The 20,776-nt window shown below is 42.5% G+C and overlaps 1 protein-coding gene across 1 annotated transcript; it reads left to right on the forward strand.

Annotated features, from left to right (window-relative positions):
- The first annotated feature begins 10,048 nt into the window (after window positions 1–10,048).
- Window positions 10,049–20,310, forward strand: LOC145341054 (granzyme K-like). Its single transcript, XM_080185814.1, has 5 exons — window positions 10,049–10,112; window positions 10,195–10,339; window positions 15,739–15,886; window positions 16,288–16,563; window positions 19,221–20,310. The coding sequence occupies exons 1-5, from the start codon at window positions 10,049–10,051 to the stop codon at window positions 19,419–19,421; spliced, it is 834 nt and encodes a 277-aa protein (XP_080041940.1). The 3' UTR covers window positions 19,422–20,310.
- Window positions 20,311–20,776: the final 466 nt, after the last annotated feature.

Genomic DNA, 20,776 nt, shown 5'->3' on the forward strand with positions numbered 1-20,776 from the left:
GAGTGTGTCTGTGGTTTGCAAAATATCAGTTGAAATATGATACAAATGTGGGTAAAATAGGTTTCATGACTGTGAAAGACTTTGTGGTTTAGATATGGAAAAACTGTGGCTTGGAAACTGTGACACAAATACAGATATATGTTGATCAGCTCATTATGCAAAAATAAATGTAGCAAATGAAACAACACCTTAAGCAATTTATTGAAGATAATTGTGTATAGATGTGTGACATTAATATGAAGTACATTGCCTGTATCTACCCCTTCTTTAGCTCATCTGCTGCTGAAATCCTTATTCGTGTCTTTGTTACTTGTAGATTTGCCTATTCCAATTTCTGCCGAATTCCACTTTACACCATCAGTAACTTGGCCCATCTAAGCTTTGTTGCCATTATTCTAAATTGCAGCAAATCCCTTTCACCCATCACCTTCCATTATCATATCCCCAGTAGCACCCATCATCTTTGTGCTTGCTGTCATACAGAATCACAGAATCACACAGTGCAGAAAAGGCCCTTTGGCCCATTGAGTCTACATCGACACATGAGAAACACGGTCCCTGCTCCAGCAATGTCTTGATTTAAATTTTTTTCCCTATTTTCAAATTTGTGTCTTAAGTTCCTGAGTCCCAGAACTCTGAAATTCCCTTCCTAACCTTTTCTTCATCCTGACCTCTCTTTGTGTAAGATGCTTCTTAAAACCTAATTTTTTTTACCAGGGCTTTTGGTCAAATGTCTTAATGTCTTCTCCTGTGACTTGACGTTAAATTTTGTTTGTTAAGAATCTTGAAAAGCACCTTGGGACATTTTAATATGACCAGATGACTAAGATTGAAGAAGTGGAATACAGTCCCATTCACATGGATGATAGTATAGAGAAACAACCACGTCAAAGTTTGCAATCAGTTCAGGGATAATTTAAGAACATAAGAACATAAGAAATAGGAGCAGGAGTAGGCCATCTGGCCCTTCGAGCCTGCCCCGCCATTCAATAAGATCATGGCTGATCTGTCGTGGCTCAGTTCCACTTTCCGGCCCTCTCCCCATAACCCTTAATCCCCTCTCTTATCAAAAACCCATCAACCCGCTTCTTGAAAATATTTAGCGAGGCAGCCTCCACCACTTCAACGGGTAGAGAATTCCAGAGATTCACCACCCTTTGAGTGAAGAAGTTCCTCCTCAACTCCGTTCTAAACCGCCCCCCCTTTATCTTGAGGCTGTGCCCCCTAGTCCTACTGTCTTTTTTCAGTGGGAAGAGTCTCTCCACCTCTATCCTATCCATCCCATTCATCATCTTAAAAGTCTCAATGAGATCTCCCCTCATTCTTCTAAACTCTAACGAGTACAAGCCTAGTTTATTCAGCCTCTCCTCATAGTTCAACCCCCTCAACTCCGGTTTCAGCCTAGTAAACCTCCTCTGCACTCCCTCCCAAGGCCAAAATATCTTTGCGCAGGTGCGGTGCCCAAAACTGCACACAGTACTCCAGCTGCGGCCTCACCAATGCCCTATACAGCTGCAGCAAGACCTCCCTACTTTTATATTCAATCCCCCTCGCTATGAAGGCCAGCATCCCATTTGCCTTCCTGACCACCTGCTGCACCTGCAAGCTGGGTTTTTGTGACTCATGCACAAGCACCCCGAGGTCCCTCTGCACCGTCGCCTGCTGCAGTTTTTCGCCCCGTAAGTAATAGTCCTTCCTACCATTCTTCCTACCAAAGTGGACCACCTCACACTTGCCAACATTAAATTCCATTTGCCATTTCCTGGCCCATTCGCCCAGCCTATCTAGATCCTTCTGCAGACTCTCCACACCCTCCGCACAATTTGCCGTTCCCCCAATCTTGGTGTCATCCGCAAATTTCGACACCCTACACTCGGTTCCCTCCTCCAGATCATCTATATAAATACCACCGTCACAGTCTTGTAAGATGCCATTTCTGTTCCTATAAGAACATAAGAAATAGGAGCAGGAGTAGGCCATCTAGCCCTTCGAGCCTGCCCCGCCATTCAATAAGATCATGGCTGATCTGTCGTGGCTCAGTTCCACATTCCCGCCCTCTCCCCATAACCCTTAATCCCCTCTCTTATCAAAAACCCATCAACCCGCGTCTTAAAAATATTTAGCGAGGTAGCCTCCACCACTTCCACGGGCAGAGAATTCCAGAGGGGAAAAGGATATGGGGCTCAATGTTATAGCTTCCATTGATCTGTACAAAAGTTACATCAAAAGGTCTGGAGGACCCCCCAGATATTTAAAACCAACAGTTTATTTTTTTAATTAGTGTTACAAGTTGGTTTGTATTCACATTGCAATGAAATTACTGTGAAAATCCCCGAGTTGCCACACTCCCGCATAGTTCGGGTACATTGAGGGAGAATGTAACATGGCCAAGACACCTAACCAGCATGTCTTTCAGGCTGTGGGAGGAAACAGGAGCACCTGGAGGAAACCCATGTAGACACAGGAAGAACACGCAAACTCCGCACAGACAGTGACCCAAACTGGGAATTGAACCCAGGTACCTGGCACTGTGGGGCAGCAATGCTAACCACTGTGCCACTGTGCTGCCAGCAAGTACTTCAGATGCTGGAATCTGAAGCAAAAACAGAAAATGCTGGAAAATCATAGCAGATCTGACAGCATCTGTGGAGAGAATATAGTCATCCAGACTTGAAATATTGGCCGCAATTCTCCCAAAGTGCTGAATTGGCGTGAGAACTGTTCTAAATCCTGATTGTTCTATCAGTTCAGCTTCCCATCTTAATCTCCCCACTCTGTACACTGCAGAGATCCCAGTTGTGAATCTCATTTAAAACCCAGGGAGGTGGGGCCTATTTGTGTGGAGTTTGACAGTTCTGGAACTTTGTGCATGCGCAGTGGCCCCAAACTGTCAACCTCCCATTTGCTGGCCAGCCCGGGACCCCGCAGTGCACCCCCTCCAGCTACCCCACAGCCCAATCGCAGCCCCCACAGTAATTCCCGGGCCAGCTCTGAACTCCCACCCCATCCCAGTGCGTCCCAATGCCCAGGCGCCAACCCCCAGTAGTGGCAATCCCCTCATCCCCTTCACCCCGGCAGACTGTCCCCCACTGATTCGCCCCTGGGGTCAGACCCCCCCACCAAGAGGCAGACCCCACCCCCCCATGCCCCACCCCCACCCACCCCCCAGCCCACTCTATTCACTGCCCTCCCTCCAGCCCAGGTGCCGAGTGGCGGTGGGAGCCCCTAGCCCTGCCGATTGCCCCAGGCCACACCCACAATAGGACCCACACCCGTGGCACTGCCTGATGCCCAACGAGCAGTGCCAAGGTGCCTCCTGGGCATGGGTACTTTGACTTTTGGACAGTGCCAGGGGACACAGGCTGGCACTGACAGGGTACCCATGCCTGGGGCAACAACTCCCCCACTGCCTGACCCCCTGGGGGGCCCTGATTGTCCCTCCCTTCATTCCAGCAGGGTCTCCCACTAGTTCCCCAAACTTGGAAAGCTAGTCTGGACCCCGTCAGAATGATGTATGCTTGGCAGAGTGGGAGATTCAATGGGACCTTAAAGGTCCTGATAATTAACTCATATACATATTTAAAATACATACAGAAAAGATTTAAATTATTTACCTGCCTTCCCGTCATGAAGTGGTTCATTTTGGCAGGTCAATTAGGATGACAGATTATGATATTAATGGTAGGACTCTTGGCAGTGTGGAAGATCAGAAGGATCCTGGGGTCTGAGTTCAGAGGATGCTCAAAGCAGCTGCGCAGCTTGAAGCTGTGGTTAAGAAAGCATATGGTGTACTGGCCTTCATCAATTGAGGAATTGAGTTTAGGAGTTGAGGGATAATGTTGCAACTCTGGTCAGACCCCATGTGGAATACTGTGCTCAGTTCTGGTCACCTCATTACAGGAAGGATGTGGAAGCCATAGAAAGGATGCAGAGGAGATTTACAAGGATGTTGCCTGGATTGGGGAGCATGCCTTATGAGGATAGGTTGAGGGAGCTTGGTCTTTTCTCCTTAAAGAGATGAACGATGAGGGGTGACCTGATAGAGGTGTATAAAATGTTGAGAGGTATTGATTGAGTGGATAGTCAGAGGCTATTTCCCAGGGCTGAAATGGTTGCCACAAGAGGACACAGGTTTAAGGTGCTGGGGAGTAGGTACAGAGGATATGTCAGGGGTAAGTTTTTCACTCAGAGAGTGGTGGGTGAGTGGAATGGGCTGCCAGCAACAGTGGTGGAGGCTGATTCCATCGGGTCTTTTAAGAGACTTTTAGATAAATACATGGAACATAGTAAGATAGAGGGTTATACGTAAGCCTATTAATCGCTAAGGTAGGGACATGTTCGGCACAATTTTGTGGGCTAAAGGGCCTGTATTGTGATGTAGATTTTCAATGTTTCTATGTTTCTAAGTTATATACATTAGGATCAGATTATCATGGGTTGTGCATCAGGATAAAAAAGTGGATTAAATGATGAATAGTGCCAGAGCCCGTAAAAATGCAGCCACTCTGAGCTTACAGCATGTGATCCCCATAATTGAGGTACTTAAAATGATAAACATGAGAATTACAGATCAATTGGCTTCTATCAATAGTGGGGAAGATGCTAGATTCTATTATAAAAGACACGATAAGAGAACATTATGGGATTGGACAAGGCCAGCATGGATATATGAAAGTCAAATGATGTTTAATAAATCTACTTGCAATTTTGAGTATGTGAGTACCAGAATAGATAAAAGACAGACAGTGGGTCTGGTGTATTTGGACTTTCTGGAGGCATTTGATAAGGTCCGTCATAAGAGGTTAGTGGGAATTTTAAAGCAAATAGAATAAGAGGTAATATATTTATGTGGATCAAGGATTGATTAACAGACAGAAAACAGAGAGTGAGAATAAATGGATCTTTTTACAAGTGGCAGACAGTGACCTATGGGGTTCGGTGCCTGTCCTAGCTGTTCATGATATATATAAATGACCTAGATGAGAGAATCATAATGTATCATTTCCAAGTTTGCTTACAACACAAAACTGGGTGGAATTGTGAGTTGTGAAGAGGATGCAAGGAGGCTTCAAGGTGATGTAGACAAGTTGAGTGAGTGGGCAAACACATAGCAGATGCAGGACAACATGGCTAAATGTGAAGTTATAAGTTTCAGTTTGAAAAACAGAAAGGAACAGTATTATATATTGGGAAGTATTTTTGTACAAAGGGATCCAGGTATCCTTGAACACGAGGAAATGAAAGTGGAAAGGCCGATGCAGCAAGCAATTAAGAAGGCAAATGGCCTTCATTGCATGAGGTTCAGATGTTGAGATGTCTTACTGAAGTTATACAGGGCATTGGTGAGACTACAACTGGAATGTTGCGAGCATTTTTGGTCTCTCTACCTAAATACCTAAGAAAGGATATATTTGTGTATATAGCAGAGGTTCACTAGAATGATACAGGGGTTGGTAAGATTGTCCTGTAGGGAGAAATTCGTTTGACTGGGCCTGTATTCACTAGAGTTCAGAAGGATGAGAGGAAATCTGATTGAAACGTATAAAATTCTAACAAGGCTGGAAAGACTGGATGCAGGGAGGATACTTTCCCTAGTGAGGGATCTGGAGTAAGAAGTCTCACAACACCAGGTTAAAGTCAAACAGGTTTATTCGGTAGCAAACACCACTAGCTTTCGGAGCGTTGCTCCTTCGTTATGTGAGTGAGAGTTCTAGAACCAGAGGACCCTGTCTCAGGATATGGGTAGACCATTTATGACTGAGATGAGGAAAGATTTCTCAATCAAAAGGTTATGAATATGTGGAATTCTCCACCACAGAAGGTTGCCAAGGCCAAGTTACTAAATGTATTCAAGAACAAGATAGTTTCTTTAGATTTTAATAGCATTAAGGGAAAGTGGAAATATGATATTGAGATCAAAGATCAGCCATGCTCACATTGAATGGCAGAGCAGGCTCGAAGGGCTGAATAACCTCCTTGTACTTCTCGTTTTTATGTTTGATAGAGTTGGTGCAGTGGAACTACCTCCTGAACAAGGAGGGGCTAATCTTAAAATTACAGCTGGGTAATTCAGAAGTGAAATCACACAAAGGTCGACAGAAGTCTCGCCAAATTTTGGAAGTTGGTTCAATTCAAACTTTCAAGCGAAACTGAATGAACCCTACAGTTGTGTTTGAAGGTGAGGAGGCTTGTAAAATGCAGTACATGTTCTACCCGATAACTTCCGGGAGAGGCAGGGGTGCAGAGCCTGGGTAGAATGCTCTTTCAGAGAGTCAGTGCGGACACAATGGGCTGAATGGCCTCTTTCTGCAATATAGGGATTCTATGAAATAGGAGGCATTTTAAGATGTTTCTTCACATGAAACATGCTGTATAAATTCAGAATACTATACTCGCATGCTGCAGGATAACACAAATGGGAACACCCATGATTAATTCTGAATAATTCAGAAGGAAACACTATATAGCAAGAAAGTTACTGCTAAACTAATATTTTTGTGGCATGTATAGTTTTGTACATTCTGTTTAATATTCTAGCTTTCTTTCTCTTTTGATGTGGGTTGTCAGCTACAGTGCAGATTAAAACAATAGGTGTTTATTAACACTTCTTCATTTGGGGACAGTTGAGAAGTTTCCAACCAACCTAACACTAATGCTCAGCCAATCAAACGTATCTGTCCTAGACCATGGTCCAAATTAAAGTTTGAATTGAAAGAGTAACAGTGCAGATAATGTAAGAAAACATGATGCATAGTTCACTTCCTTCAGAAAAGAGCTATAATTTCTTCACTCGAATGTGAATTGCAGAAAGATTTAAAACACCCTGGTAATTTTGAGATACAGCTCAATAGTCTGAAATAGAAAAATATCTCTGAATAAAACACCTACTTAGATTTTTTTTGTCTGTAAAGAACTTCAAGCTTCCAGCAAGGATTTGTGATCCACATCTAGGTTTTGCCTTATATATCCATTAGCTTTCAAATTGTGCCATTTGAATCTAGAATATGAACATCTACCATGGTCATTTGAGATTCCTCTCCAGCATTTCAGGTGTAAACTTATTTATTTTAAACAATTAATGATTCTGCCAAAGATGAATTTCAGATGGCTGCATTCAGTGTTTGTACCGTGGTTAGAATTCAAGCATATGATCTATTAATTGTAACCAAATGTAAATCTTGTTTTTTTTTATTTAGAAGAAGCCAGTTGATTTCAATTTCCTGATAGCTGCAATGGTGAAATATTGTTACTGGCTGCTACAATTTTTACACCTATGGAATTTTCACTTCCCAATCAATAGTGAGCACTCATTGGGCCGAGTTTCAGTGTCCCATGCCCCCTACCTTCTCTGTCCCCCAGACAGGAACAGGGTGGCAAATGTAACTGCGTATTCTTGCAGACATTTGGGTCACCACTATTTTCTTGGAGTTGCTGATGTTGGGTCAACTAGGTGTCAGCCAGATACAGCTGAGAACACCGTTATTCAATGTAAATTTAGGTCCTTTGATATGAATAAAACCCAATTAATTTTTCACATACTGATGGTCACTCTAATAGTACGCCCACTTTGAAAAGCCTAACCAATGGTTCTTAAACTGAATATATAAGAGGCAATGGAATAGTATGGGAGTGGTGGTGTCATGGCATTGTCAATGGATTAATAACCTCAACACCCAGGGTAATGCTTGGGGAACCAGCTTTGAATCCCACCATGACAGACGGTGAAACTTGAATTCAATTTAAAAAATGGAAAGACTAATTGACTGATGCAAAAACTCATGTAATGTTCCTTTAGGGAAGGAAATCTGCTGCCTTTACCTGGTTTGGCCTACATGCCCTCCTAACAATTCAAGATGGGCAATAAATGCTGGCCCAGGCAGTGACACCTAGATCCCATTAATAAATAAGAAAAAGTAAAGAAAAGGAAGCTGACCAAAAGGTTTCAAAACAATTTTTGTTGGTCTATGTGTCTGACTTCCCCGCAGTACAAACATTCTCTTTAACTTACCTGTATCGTCATTGTCCTGAAACTGAACTGGACCAGCCATATCTCTATGTATTGCAGCAAGTCAGAGACTGCGAATTTTGTGACAAGTGATTCACCTATTGATGCTCTAACATCTACAAAGCACAAGTCAGGAATGTGATGGAACACCTACCACTTTTAGCTGGAAGAATGCAGCTCCAACAACAGTCAAGTTAATTGGCATCATTGAAGTCAAAGCAGCCTACTTGATCAGCACCCCACTTTAAACATCCATGCCCTTCATGAGTAGCACACGGCAGTAACAGAGTGTACCATCTTTAGAAACCTTTTAACAATTTACCAAAGCTGCTTCATCAGCACCTTCTAAAACCACAAAGTACTACCTAGAGGGACAAAGGCAGCAGGCACATGGGAACACATACAAACATAATTTTTTTCTTATTCATTCATGGGTCATGGTCATCGCTGGCTGGACCAGTATTTATTGCCCGTCCCCAATTGCCCTTGAGGGAAGTTAAGAGTCAACCACATTGCTATGGATCTGGATCTACATGTGAGCCTGACCAGGTAAGGATGGTAGATTTCCTCCCTTGAAGGATACTATTGAACCAGATGGGTTTTTACAACAACGGGCAATGGTTTCATGAGGTGGTGGCATAATGGTATTGTTACTGGCCTAGTTATCCAGAGACATGGGGCAATGCTGTGGGAACCAAGCTTCAAATTCTGCCATTGCAGATGGTGAAATTTTAATTCAATAAATATCTGGATTTGAAAGTCTAATAATTATGAAACCAATGTCGTTTGTCGTAAAAATACATCTGGTTCACGAATGTCCTTTCGGGAAGGAAATCTTCCATCCTTACCTGTTCTGGTGTACATGCAACTTCAGGTCTACAGCAATGTGGTTGACTCTTAACTGCCTCCTCAACGGCAATTAGAGATGGGCAACAAATGTTGGCCTTGCCACTGATACTTATATCCCAAGAATGGATTGAGAAAATCTGCAGCTACTCAGCTACAGCAGCTAAATTGTCCAAATACAGTGCTACACTATCACTGACCCTTTCCCTTCTCACCTGCAGGACAAGGTGGCACATAACAGAGGGAACAAAGCAGAAACAGCACTAGCCAAGGATGTCTATATCTCTTCAATGCTACTGAGAGAATGCTCTCGACATTATGGGGCTGACAACAACGGAGTGCATCTCACCCAGCTTCACTTTTAAATTTTCACTTTTCACTTTTAAGTCGCAGGTAGATAGGTTTCTGACCAATAAGGGAATTAAGGGTTATGGGGAGCAGGCAGGTAAGAGGAACTGAACCACTATCAGATCAGCCATGATCTTATTGAATGGCGGGGCAAGCTCGAGGGCCTACTCCTGCTCCTATTTCTTATGTTCCTCTTATGTTCTGAGACCATTCATGATGATGGTAAGTTCTTGCCTCATGCTCCTTCTCAGCTCTCAGCGCTGTCAGCAGTGGTGTGAAATTAGCAAATGTAATGATTATAGACATCTTGCTTTAAACCCCATTCCCCTTTCTTGACATCAACTTTCTTTTCTGACTTTTTGTTTTCTGGGCAAATACTGGGGTGCATTGAAGATTGAAGATATTTTCCAGTAGGAATATAGAACTGGCATGCATTTTCTGGCTGGCAGGGAGATGAGAAATTAATATTTGAAATCTTGATGTCAGCCAATTTTAATAAACAGAGGCAAGTAAGAATGGAATGAAGAAATATCAATCCAAATTTGAATCTGACTTCCTTTGTTGTAGACAGTATTTATTGGCATCCTCTTAATATACCCTTGTATAGCAGGAACTTTGCATAGTATGGCAAATTGTGACTTGCTATCACTTTTTAATGTCAGTGTTGGTGTAATGTTGTTTCCAGAGCAGTATTTATAACATTAAAAAAAGTGATAAAGCTAGCAAACAAAAAACAGCTTATCACTGTAAGAATACAAAGTGTCACTTCAGTTGAAATCTGGATAAAACCACATCCTCCACGAACACTACAAGAGTTGCTCGTGGACTAAACTTCTGCATTTGAACAAAATGTTCAGAATGCTTGAGGTGGCATTTTTCGTTTCAGTAATCAGTGTCTTCGCTAACCAGGGCTGTAAGTATATGATAAAGTGAGTCTATAACTTCACTAAAATCAATGCTCATTATGATATTTATGTTATTTTTTCCTCCTATAGGCAACTGCCTGGAAATCATTGGAGGTCATGATGTTAAACCTCACTCAAAACCTTATATGGTGTCCATCCAGGCTAACAACAAGCATGTATGTGGAGGCATTCTGATCCAAACAAAATGGGTGCTGACTGCGGCAAACTGTCAACAGTAAGATGTATTGTTCATTTTATCCTTATTTCCCTGGACAACTGAAAGGGAATAGTACTAAGTTTCAGGCTGTAGATTAGTAGTTTAATTCCAGTCTGGTGCGAGACTGGGTTTGCAAGTTTATTAGTCAAGACCAGCATGGTTTATTTTATTGGTTACTGGAACTTCAGTGGTTAGTGGTTAACAGATAGAAAGCAGAGAATGGACATAAACTGGCCATTTTCAAGGGCAGCTGTGAGTAGTGGAGTGTTGGAAGGATCAGTGCTGTGGCCTCAGCTGTTAAACTCTATTTAATCTTTGATGAAGAAACAGAGCGTAAAGTAAGTATATGTGGAAATAATGCTGTGGTGATAATATCTCTGGACTTGTAGTCAAGAGACTTGGGTTTGAATCCCACCATGATGGTGAAATTAAGAACATAAGAACATAAGAAATAGGAGCAGGAGTAGGCCATCTAGCTCCTCGAGCCCGCCCCACCATTCAACAAGATCATGGCTGATCTGTCGTGTCTCAGTTCCACATTCCCACCCTCTCCCCATAACCCTTAATCCCCTCGCCTATCAAAAACCTATCAACCCACATCTTAAATATATTTAGCGAGGTAGCCTCCACCACTTCAACAGACAGAGAATTCCAGAGATTCACCACCCTTTGAGTGAAGAAGTTCTTCCTCAACTCCGTTCCAAACCGCCCCCCCTTTATCTTGAGGCTGTGCCCTCTAGTCCTACTGTCCTTTCTGAGCAGGAAGAGCCTCTCCACCTCTATCCTATCCATCCCATTCATCATCTTATATGTCTCAATGAGATCTCCCCTCATTCTTCTAAACTCTAACGAGTACAAGCCTACTTTATTCAGCCTCTCCTCATAGCTCAACCCCCTCAACTCCGGTATCAGCCTAGTAAACCTCCTCTGCACTCCCTCCAAGGCCAAAATATCCTTGCGTAAGTAAGGCGCCCAAAACTGCACACAGTACTCCAGCTGCGGCCTCACCAATGCCCTATACAGCTGCAGCAAGACCTCCCTACTTTTATATTCAATCCCCCTCGCTATGAAGGCCAGCATCCCATTCGCCTTCCTGACCACCTGCTGCACCTGCAGGCTGGGTTTTTGCGACTCATGCACAAGGACCCTGAGGTCCCTCTGCACCGTCGCATGCTGCAGTTTTTCGCCACGTAAGTAATAGTCCTTCCTACCATTATTCCTACCGAAGTGGACAACCTCAGATTTGCCAACATTAAATTCCATTTGCCAGTTCCTGGCCCATTCACCCAGCCTATCTAGGTCCTTCTGCAGACTCCCCCCACCCGCCGCACAATTTGCCTTTCCACCAATCTTGGTGTCATCAGCAAATTTTGACACCCTACACTCGGTTCCCTCCTCCAGATCATCTATATAAATGGTAAAAAGCTGAGGCCCCAACACCAACCCCTGGGGCACTCCACTAGTCACCAACCGCCAATCCGAATAGCACCCATTGACCCCCACTCTCTGCCTCCTATTTGACAGCCAATCCCCTATCCACGCTAACACCCTACCCCCAACTCCACGCCACCTGACCTTCTGCAATAACCTCTTGTGAGGCACCTTATCAAACGCCTTCTGAAAATCAAGAAACACCACATCCACCGGCTCTCCTCTATCCACCGCCCTAGACACATCCTCATAGAACTCCAATAAATTCGTCAGACACGACTTCCCCTTAACGAAACCGTGCTGCGTCTGCTCTATCAAACAATTCTCCTCAAGATGCCTCGCTATTTTCTCCTTGATCACGGATTCTAACATTTTACCTACAACAGACGTTAAACTAACCGGCCTATAATTCCCTGCCTTTTGCCTGCCACCCTTCTTAAACAACGGCGTAACATTAGCCGTTTTCCAATCTTCCGGCACTTCCCCAGAATCCAGCGACGTTTGGAAAATAACCACCAAGGCATCCACTATCACCTCCGCCATTTCTTTCAGAACCCTTGGACGCATTCCATCCGGTCCTGGGGACTTGTCCACAATCAGTCCCTCCAGTCTGTCGAGCACCGCCTCTCTAGTAACAATAATGTCATTGAGACCCTCCAGTCCTACCATCTTTCCATCGCTAACACCCGGCAAATTATTCACGTCCTCCTCCGTGAAGACCGAAACAAAAAAGTTATTCAAGGCCTCAGCCATTTCCCCATCCCCTACCACTAAGTCCCCCCTCTCATCCTCTAAGGGTCCAATGTTCACCCTAGTCAGCCTCTTCCTTTTTATATATTTATAAAAACTCTTGCTATCCTTTTTTATATTAAGCGCTAGCCCAGCTTCATAGTTTATCCTACCCTTCTTTATCAACTTCTTTGTCATTCTTTGTTGACATTTAAACCTCTCCCAATCCTCTTCTCGCCCACTACTCTTAGCTACTCTAAACTCATCCGCTTTTAATTTAACACTTTCCTTTACCTCCTTTGTTATCCATGGCTGATTATCTCTCCTCCTACGATCCTTTTTAACCAGCGGAATAAATTTCTGCTGAGCACCAAGGAAGATCTCCTTAAAGATCCTTCACTGTTCCTGAGCAGATTTACCTTCCAACGCGCTCCCCCAATCAACATTCGCCAATTCCTCTCTCATCCTATCGTACTGTTCAAACAAAGGGCACATGTCTGGGAACCCACTTTCTCCTCCTCCATCTGCATCAGAAACTCCAGCATACAATGATCACTCTTCCCAAGAGGATCCTTCACCACAAGGTCCCTAATTCTACCCGCCTCATTACATAACACCAGATCCAAGATAGCTCGCTCCCTCATCGGCTCCATCACACACTGTTCAAGGAAACTGTCCCGGCAGCATTCCAAGAACTCTTCCTCAAGTTCAAATTATAAGTCTAACTACGAATCCATTGTAGTTATAAATCCAATTGATTCACCAATGTCCTTTAGAGAAGGAAATTTGCCATCCTTATCTGCTCTCATGTGATACACATGGCAATGTGGTTGACTCTTAACAATGGCCTCTGAACGAGTGCATTGCCAGTGATGCCCACATCCTGACAATGAATAAAAAGTTGCTAAGCTCTGAGGAGGACACAGAAAAGCTGTAAAAAGACAGGATAGGTGAGTCGGCATTGTGTAAGAAAGACAGTAAAGGGTTTTGCTGAGACCATGTCTGGAGTGCTGACTATAATTTTGGTCTCCACATTTAAGAAAGGATGTACTTACATTGAAGGAATGAAAAAAGTTTCAAGAGTTTATTGGGAATTACCTACTGATTTGATACTAGTGAAGAAGTTACAGGATAAATAGTAACAGTGATAAATAAGTATCATGGAGTCCAGTTTTATAGAGTACTGCAATTTGAAAAGTGAGAGAAGCCTGTGCAGTAATGGAAAAGGTAATGTTCTAGTAAAATAAACAGTCTGAGAGAGGGGACAAAGGCAATGAACACGGAGAGCTGAAGCCTAAAGGTATTATTTAACATTAATAATTTAAAAAAGATACTAACTAGATTAAAAAAGAAGATATAGATTTAGGCAGCTGAAACCTGTTGCTGTTTTTGAGCCGTCTGGGCCGTTTTCATGTTTCTTGCAGGAAGCGTATGTGTAGAAACTATCTCTAGAAGCTTGAACTTGAGATGCAGCTAGAGTTAGTGCACAGCATGAGGGAGGCTCAAAGTTTCCTGGAGGACTCAACCACCTAACAGAGGGAGAGAATTCAGGATAGCAGCAGGGTGGCCATTCAGAAGATGCAGCAAGTGTGTTAATTTCAAATGGTTACTCAGTACTGGTGACTGCTGGGAGTGATGACTCCTTAGAGAAGTGCAATTCTGACCATGGCATTTATGGGCAAGGGATTAGCTACACAGGGGGGAATAACAAACTGTAGAAATGTTATTGGAGATTCTATAGTTAGGGGGACAGACAAATATTTCTGTCATTGTCATCATGAATCCCACATGATGTATAGCCTTCCTGATGTCAATGTAAAGGATATCATGGAGATGATACAGAATATTCTGCAGGGGGAAGGGAATGAGCCAGCTATTGTGACACACATTGGTGACAATAACCTAGAGAGAGTACTTTTTTTAGGAGCTAGGGAGGAAGTTAAAAAGTAGGAACTTGAAGGTAGTATTATTTAGATTGCTGCTGGTGCTATACACTAGCCATAGTAGAAATAGAAAGATAGGAAAGGTCAATGAATGGCATAGAACATGATATGGGAGGGAAAGCTTCAGATTCTTGAGACTTTAGGACCAGTTCTGGGGCAGGGGGATCATGTTCAAAAGGAACAGGTTGATCCTCAACAAGGCTGGCACCAATGGGTAGTCTGACAACACCAGGTTTTAGTCCAACCTATTTATTTGATAATATACTCACAAGCTTTCGGGTTAGTCCCTTCGTCCATTCACCTGACGAAGGGACTAACCCGAAAGCTTGTGAGTATATTATCAAATAAATAGGTTGGACTAAAACCTGGTGTTGTCAGACTTTTCACTGTGTTTACGCCAGTCCAACGCCGGCATACCCACATCATGACCAATGGGTAGCACAGTGGTGCAGTGGTTAGCGTTGCTGCTTCACAGAGCCAGGGACCCGGACCCAATTCCAGCCTTGGGTGAGTGTGTGTATGGAGTTCACATGTTCTCTCCATGTCTGCATGGGTTTCCTCCGGGTACTCCGGTTTCCTCTTACAGTCCAAAGATGTGCAGTTAGGTTGATTGACCATGCTAAATTGCCCATTAGTGTCGGGGGACTGGTAGGGTAAATTTGTGGGGTTAAGGGGATAGGACCTGGATGGGATTGTTGTCGGTGCAAGCTCAATGGGCTAAATGGCCTCCTTCTGCACTGTAGGATTCTATGATTCACTATCTTCATAGGAAGGTTCAGTAGTCAGTTGGGGAGAGTTTAAACTAAGTTGGCAGATAGGTATGCATCAACATATAGAAGTAGAAAAGACCTGTAGTAACAATAACACTAGATTGGTAATCCAAAGGCCCAGGCTAAGCTTGGGATCTGGGTTCAAATCTCAACATGACGGAATTTAAATTTAATAAATAAATCTGGAATATAAAGCTAGTCTCAGTAATTCTAATCATTGAATCATCACTGATTATCGTAAAGCCCTTCTGGTTCACTGTCCTTTAGGGAAGGAAATCTACCATCCTTACCTGATCTGGTCTGCATGTGACTCCAGATCCACAGCAATGTGATTGTCTTTTAATTGCCTTCAGAAATGGCCTAGCAAATCACTCAGTTCAAGGATAATCAGGGGTTTAGCAGCAAATACTCAGATCGTGCAGAAGAATAAGGAAGACAAAAACTTTGTGAGATCCCTTTGGATGTTTCTTGACATTAAATGTTCTACCTATATGCAAGTTGTTATTAATTCACCAAGTAATGTTTCACAATTCAAAATCTGCAGGACGTTCAAGAGAAAGAAAATCATGGTGGTTCTTGGAGCTCAGTCACTCCGAAAGAAAGATAACATTGAGCAAAGAATTTCTGTTAAATCATATTTCCCATTCCCCGAATTCAAGAACAAAATAGACAATGACATCATGCTTCTGGAGGTGATTATTGTTCAAGAAACTGTCTGTAAATATCTTCAATGTGTGGGAACTAGTAACCTACCCCAACTTCAAAAAAAAAGGGTAGGACTTTTGTAGGGTTTTCCTAATGTAATTTGGGCAGATCATTGGTAGAAAATACAGGTATAAACATATTGTAAATAAATATCAACATTATGATATCAGGACATTGTAAACCCTGTTACATTTCTTCTTCTTACTATGTGACGTTCCCAACAATTGCTACTTTACTTGCTACACACAGCCAACCTGACTAGACCTTTCCACCTTCAGTACTTTATATCTGAATAAAATAAGTGGCACAATAAAATTGATTTTATATGCTTGATTGCCAGTACTCAGAACCAAATAAAGACAGTAACATTTTTTTCTCATTTTTCCAGTTAGAACAAGCTGTAAAAATTAAGAAGAAGATGATAGAAATCCTGAACCTGCCAACTTCCACAAAGGACATTAAATCTGGAGTGAAATGCACCATAATTGGATGGGGACAAACTAGTCCCAGTGATAAAACACTCTCTGATACCTTGAAAAAGGCAACAGTATCTGTGATTGATCGGAAAAGCTGCAATAGTAAAAAATATTACAATGGGAACCCACTTATAACAGACAATATGATTTGTGCAGGTGATAAAAAGGGCAAAAAAGATTCCTGCCTGGTAAGTTATACACTATCTATCATTTTAGGATTTTTGGAAATGAGTCTCAACACTGTTGGATTGGGTAGCACAGTGGCATATTGATCAGCACTGCTGCCTCACAGCATCAGGGACTTGGGTTCAATTCCAGCCTTTGGTCACTGTGTTTTAGAATGGAGTTTGCATGTCCTCCACGTGGGTTTCCTCCAGTGCTCCGGTTTCCTCCCACTCTCCAAAGATGGGCAGGTTAGGTTGATTGGCCATACTAAATTGCCCCTTCAAGTCCCAAGATATATAGATTAGGGGATTAGCAAGGTAAATATGTGGGGTTGAGGTAAGCATGGGTAAGAGTGGGTACAGAGTCGATGGGCTGAATGGCCTTCTTCTGCACTACAGGGATTCTATGATTCCTCTTCTATTTTCTTACCTTAGGCAGAAGCTCCCCATTTCTCACCAGACTCCCAACCAGGCCTAGCTGAGAAATGTGGAGTACCTGCCCCTGCAGTCTTTCCCTTGGGCTATACGATCATTAGGGAAGTCAAGCCATACTTTATTTTGTAGCACTAGCTGTCATATTGTGCTAAGTTTAAATGCTGCAGCACCTTTGTCAGGTCAGGGGAGAAGGCAATTGTCAAGATAAGTGAGTGAGAGTGTCGGGTGATTTGAGTCGCAAAAACCCAGCTTGCAGGTGCAGCAGGTGGTCAGGAAGGCGAATGGGATGCTGGCCTTCATAGCGAGAGGGATTGAATATAAAAGTAGGGAGGTCTTGCTGCAGCTGTATAGGGCATTGGTGAGGCCGCAGCTGGAGTACTGTGTGCAGTTTTGGGCGCCGCACCTGCGCAAGGATATTTTGGCCCTGGAGGGAGTGCAGAGGAGGTTTACTAGGCTGATGCCGGAGTTGAGGGGATTGAGCTATGAGGAGAGGCTGAATAAACTAGGCTTGTACTCGTTAGAGTTTAGAAGAATGAGGGGAGATCTCATTGAGACGTATAAGATGATGAATGGGATGGATAGGATAGAGGTGGAGAGACTCTTCCCGCTCAAAAAAGACAGTAGGACTAGGGGGCACAGCCTCAAGATAAAGGGGAGGCGGTTTAGAACGGAGTTGAGGAGGAACTTCTTCACTCAAAGGGTGGTGAATCTCTGGAATTCTCTGCCCATTGAAGTGGTGGAGGCTGCCTCGCTAAATATTTTTAAGAAGCGGGTTGATGGGTTTTTGATAAGAGAGGGGATTAAGGGTTATGGGGAGAGGGCGGGAAAGTGGAACTGAGCCACAACAGATCAGCCATGATCTTATTGAATGGCGGGGCAGGCTCGAAGGGCTAGATGGCCTACTCCTGCTCCTATTTCTTATGTTCTTATGTTCTTATGAATGGTTGGTGGGGAGTTGGTTGGTGTTAGTGGAGGGTTTGGGATTTCGGGTGTTTGGGAGCTGTTGGCATGGTGGAGACTCGGGTGTTGTGGGTAGGGGTTAGTTGGGGAGGAGTATAGATGGAATTGTTGGGGTGTGAATGTGTTTGGAGGTAGTGTTGGGGATGGTCAGTGGATGTGGAGGCAGTTGGAATTGGGGAGATGGGATAGGTAGGGGCTGGGCTGATAGTTAGGTGGCGTGGGGAGGTCAGTATTTGAGCATTTGGGAGGTTAGTCGGGGCAGTGAAGATTGGGGACTGTCAGTAGCATAGTTACCAGGAGTTAGAATTTGTTTTAATCCTTTCATCTTTTCCTGGACTAGTCTGTTAAATTGGAACAACCTGAAGTCTTGAAATTGGAGTTTTGGAGGGATACAGGTGCTGGGTAATTGCCCAAAGGAAGATCTGGCAATTCTATGGCAATTCCCATACAGTTAGTGCACAGGAATGTCAGACGGATCCCCTAGCACAACTTCCAGAGTATGACTAGATTATGCACTGGGTGGGCTGTGATAGTTAATCACTGTAATAGAGGCCATATAGAAGGAATTCAATAAAACAATAAGAATTTATATTTCTATCCTGCCTTTTACAATTTCAGGATATTTCAAAGTGCATTACAATGAAGTATAGTTGAAGTATTGTCACTAGCCACATGTTAGAAACACAGCAGCCTATTTTTGCACAGCAAGATGATAATGACCAGAAACTCTATTTTTGTGATGTCGATTGAGAAACAAATATTGGCCATAGATAACTTTTGCTTTTATCACCATAGATAACTTAGCTGCTTCTTGATTGGTATCATAGATTTTTTTACACCCAAATGAGAGGGCAGGTATAACTAACTTGTTTGTAAGACAATGATGGATGGGCTTAAACATGTACTGACTACTTTAAAAAAAGCAAGAGGCTGTACTCTAACTTTCAGTTTTCCAGCTTAGCTGCTTAGTTTGTGGGTGTGAATCTTCCATTCTTAGACCCCCAACTCTGAGCCACTATCCTTTTGGCTAAGTCTGCCACCAACTGTGGTGCCAATGAGAATAGGATACATTTGATTAGGAATACTTTCACACATGGAGGGTAAGCACCAACACGCACTCGGTCAAAAAGTTTCTCCATGTGTTGTAATTTTCTACATATAAGTAAGTTGAGTCAATGAAAATTTTATACAGCCCAAATTTTCTCATTAACTTCAGACCATTTTGCGAAGACTTACATACTATGTAAAAGTATGTTTTGGATGATTATTTTATTCTTTTACTGTAGGGCGATACCGGAGGCCCTTTAATGTGCAAAACAAAGACCCTGAATCGTAAAGAGGCGCTTGTTGGGATTTCTTCAGCTGGGAAGGACTGTGCGATTGCCAGGCACCCTGGCATTTATACGCGGCTAACAGACAAATATTTATCCTGGATCAAGAGCAAAATTGGAGTTGTAAATTTTAATGAAACAAGTGAACAAATCTAACAAAAAGTGGCTGCCCTTTTGTTTGTTGCTATTTAGATTGCAATTTGCTTGTACTTGGGTCAATCAAATGGAACCTGACGCACAAAATATATGTTACTGAAATAGTTTAGTCACTTGAAATTTTAGAGAAACTGAATATATTAATTTCTAGTCATAAATATAAAAAAAACTGCTCAACATCCTCAGACATAGTGGTGGCTTGTGGTTTTGAAAGACCAGGGCATATAGTTTTTCTGTTTTAGCAGATTTTATAATTATCACCCCTCTCCTCCACAACTCTTGTCCCTATATCATATCAATATTGTTTTCACTCAGCCCAGATTGTGGACAAGTCATTGGACATTTCTGAATTTATTTCTTCACCCAGAGTGTTATCAACAACGTGGCTCCATCAGCTATTGATGCCAAAGAGACAGAAACACTGTAAAGTTTTAGTTAATAATCATCAACACAAGCTGTCATTAAAGCATGTCAAATCCCACCACTTAGATTGTGAGAGATGTGAGTGGCCAGGAAAAGGCAAATCATACTTGAATCTTGGCTCACAGATCAAGAAATGATTTGCACAATGGAGTTAGAATGGGTTTTATGTTTATGCTGCTTTTATTGCAAATTCACTTTTTGTGAAGCTTTAGAAACTTTCTCCTGTCAATTTAAAAACATTTATTTGTGGATTTGTGGTAAATGACCTGGTACACAATGTGAAAATTGACAGTGATGATGGAAACCTGTGTATATTTTCTTTTGTTGAGTTGACCATTGATCATATTATTTGGAACATATTTAAACTATTACAATATCTTTTCTTACCAAAAAGTAACAATGTCAATTGTAAAGATTGAATTGTAATTTTCAGGAAAACTGAAACTGAGTCCTTAAAATTTTGCTGATGATGAACTTTGATGATTCATGTATAATAACATTTTTTAAAAATGTACTGAATACTACTTTGTGGTGGTTTAATTATTGAAAGAATATTATGAATTATTGTGAATATTCCGGGAGAAATAACCAAAAGAAAACTTCAGCCAATTTTGATTCAGTCCTCAGAGTGAGATCAGGGAGGTGACATGCTTAAAATCAGAGTGCTGCCCTTGTCACTGTTCCTGGATCAGTACAGACTCTGCTATTTTTCCCAGAATCACCTACGCAACAGCATTATTGAGGCACTAGCATTGTTCAATTGTGCAGATTAACTTGTTTTGCACTTTATCCCTATAACTTCTGCAGAATCATAGAATCCCTACAGTACAGAAGGATGCCATTTGGCCCATTGAGTCTGCAGTAACTGTCTGACAAAGCATCTTACTGAAGCCCATTTCCTGTAATCCCATGTATGCACCCCGCTAATCCCC

The sequence above is a fragment of the Carcharhinus amblyrhynchos genome, chromosome 1 (assembly GCF_965287045.1).
Source record: "Carcharhinus amblyrhynchos chromosome 1, sCarAmb.v2.hapA, whole genome shotgun sequence".
Taxonomy (NCBI): Eukaryota; Metazoa; Chordata; class Chondrichthyes; order Carcharhiniformes; family Carcharhinidae; genus Carcharhinus; species Carcharhinus amblyrhynchos.

Coding starts and splice junctions, on each gene's coding strand:
- LOC145341054 (XM_080185814.1), top strand. CDS start 10,049: ATGTTCAGAATGCTTGAGGTGGCATTTTTCGTTTCAGTAATCAGTGTC. Junction 10,113..10,194: donor TGTCTTCGCTAACCAGGGCT/GTAAGTATATGA, acceptor TTCCTCCTATAG/GCAACTGCCTGGAAATCATT. Junction 15,887..16,287: donor ATGACATCATGCTTCTGGAG/GTGATTATTGTT, acceptor TCATTTTTCCAG/TTAGAACAAGCTGTAAAAAT.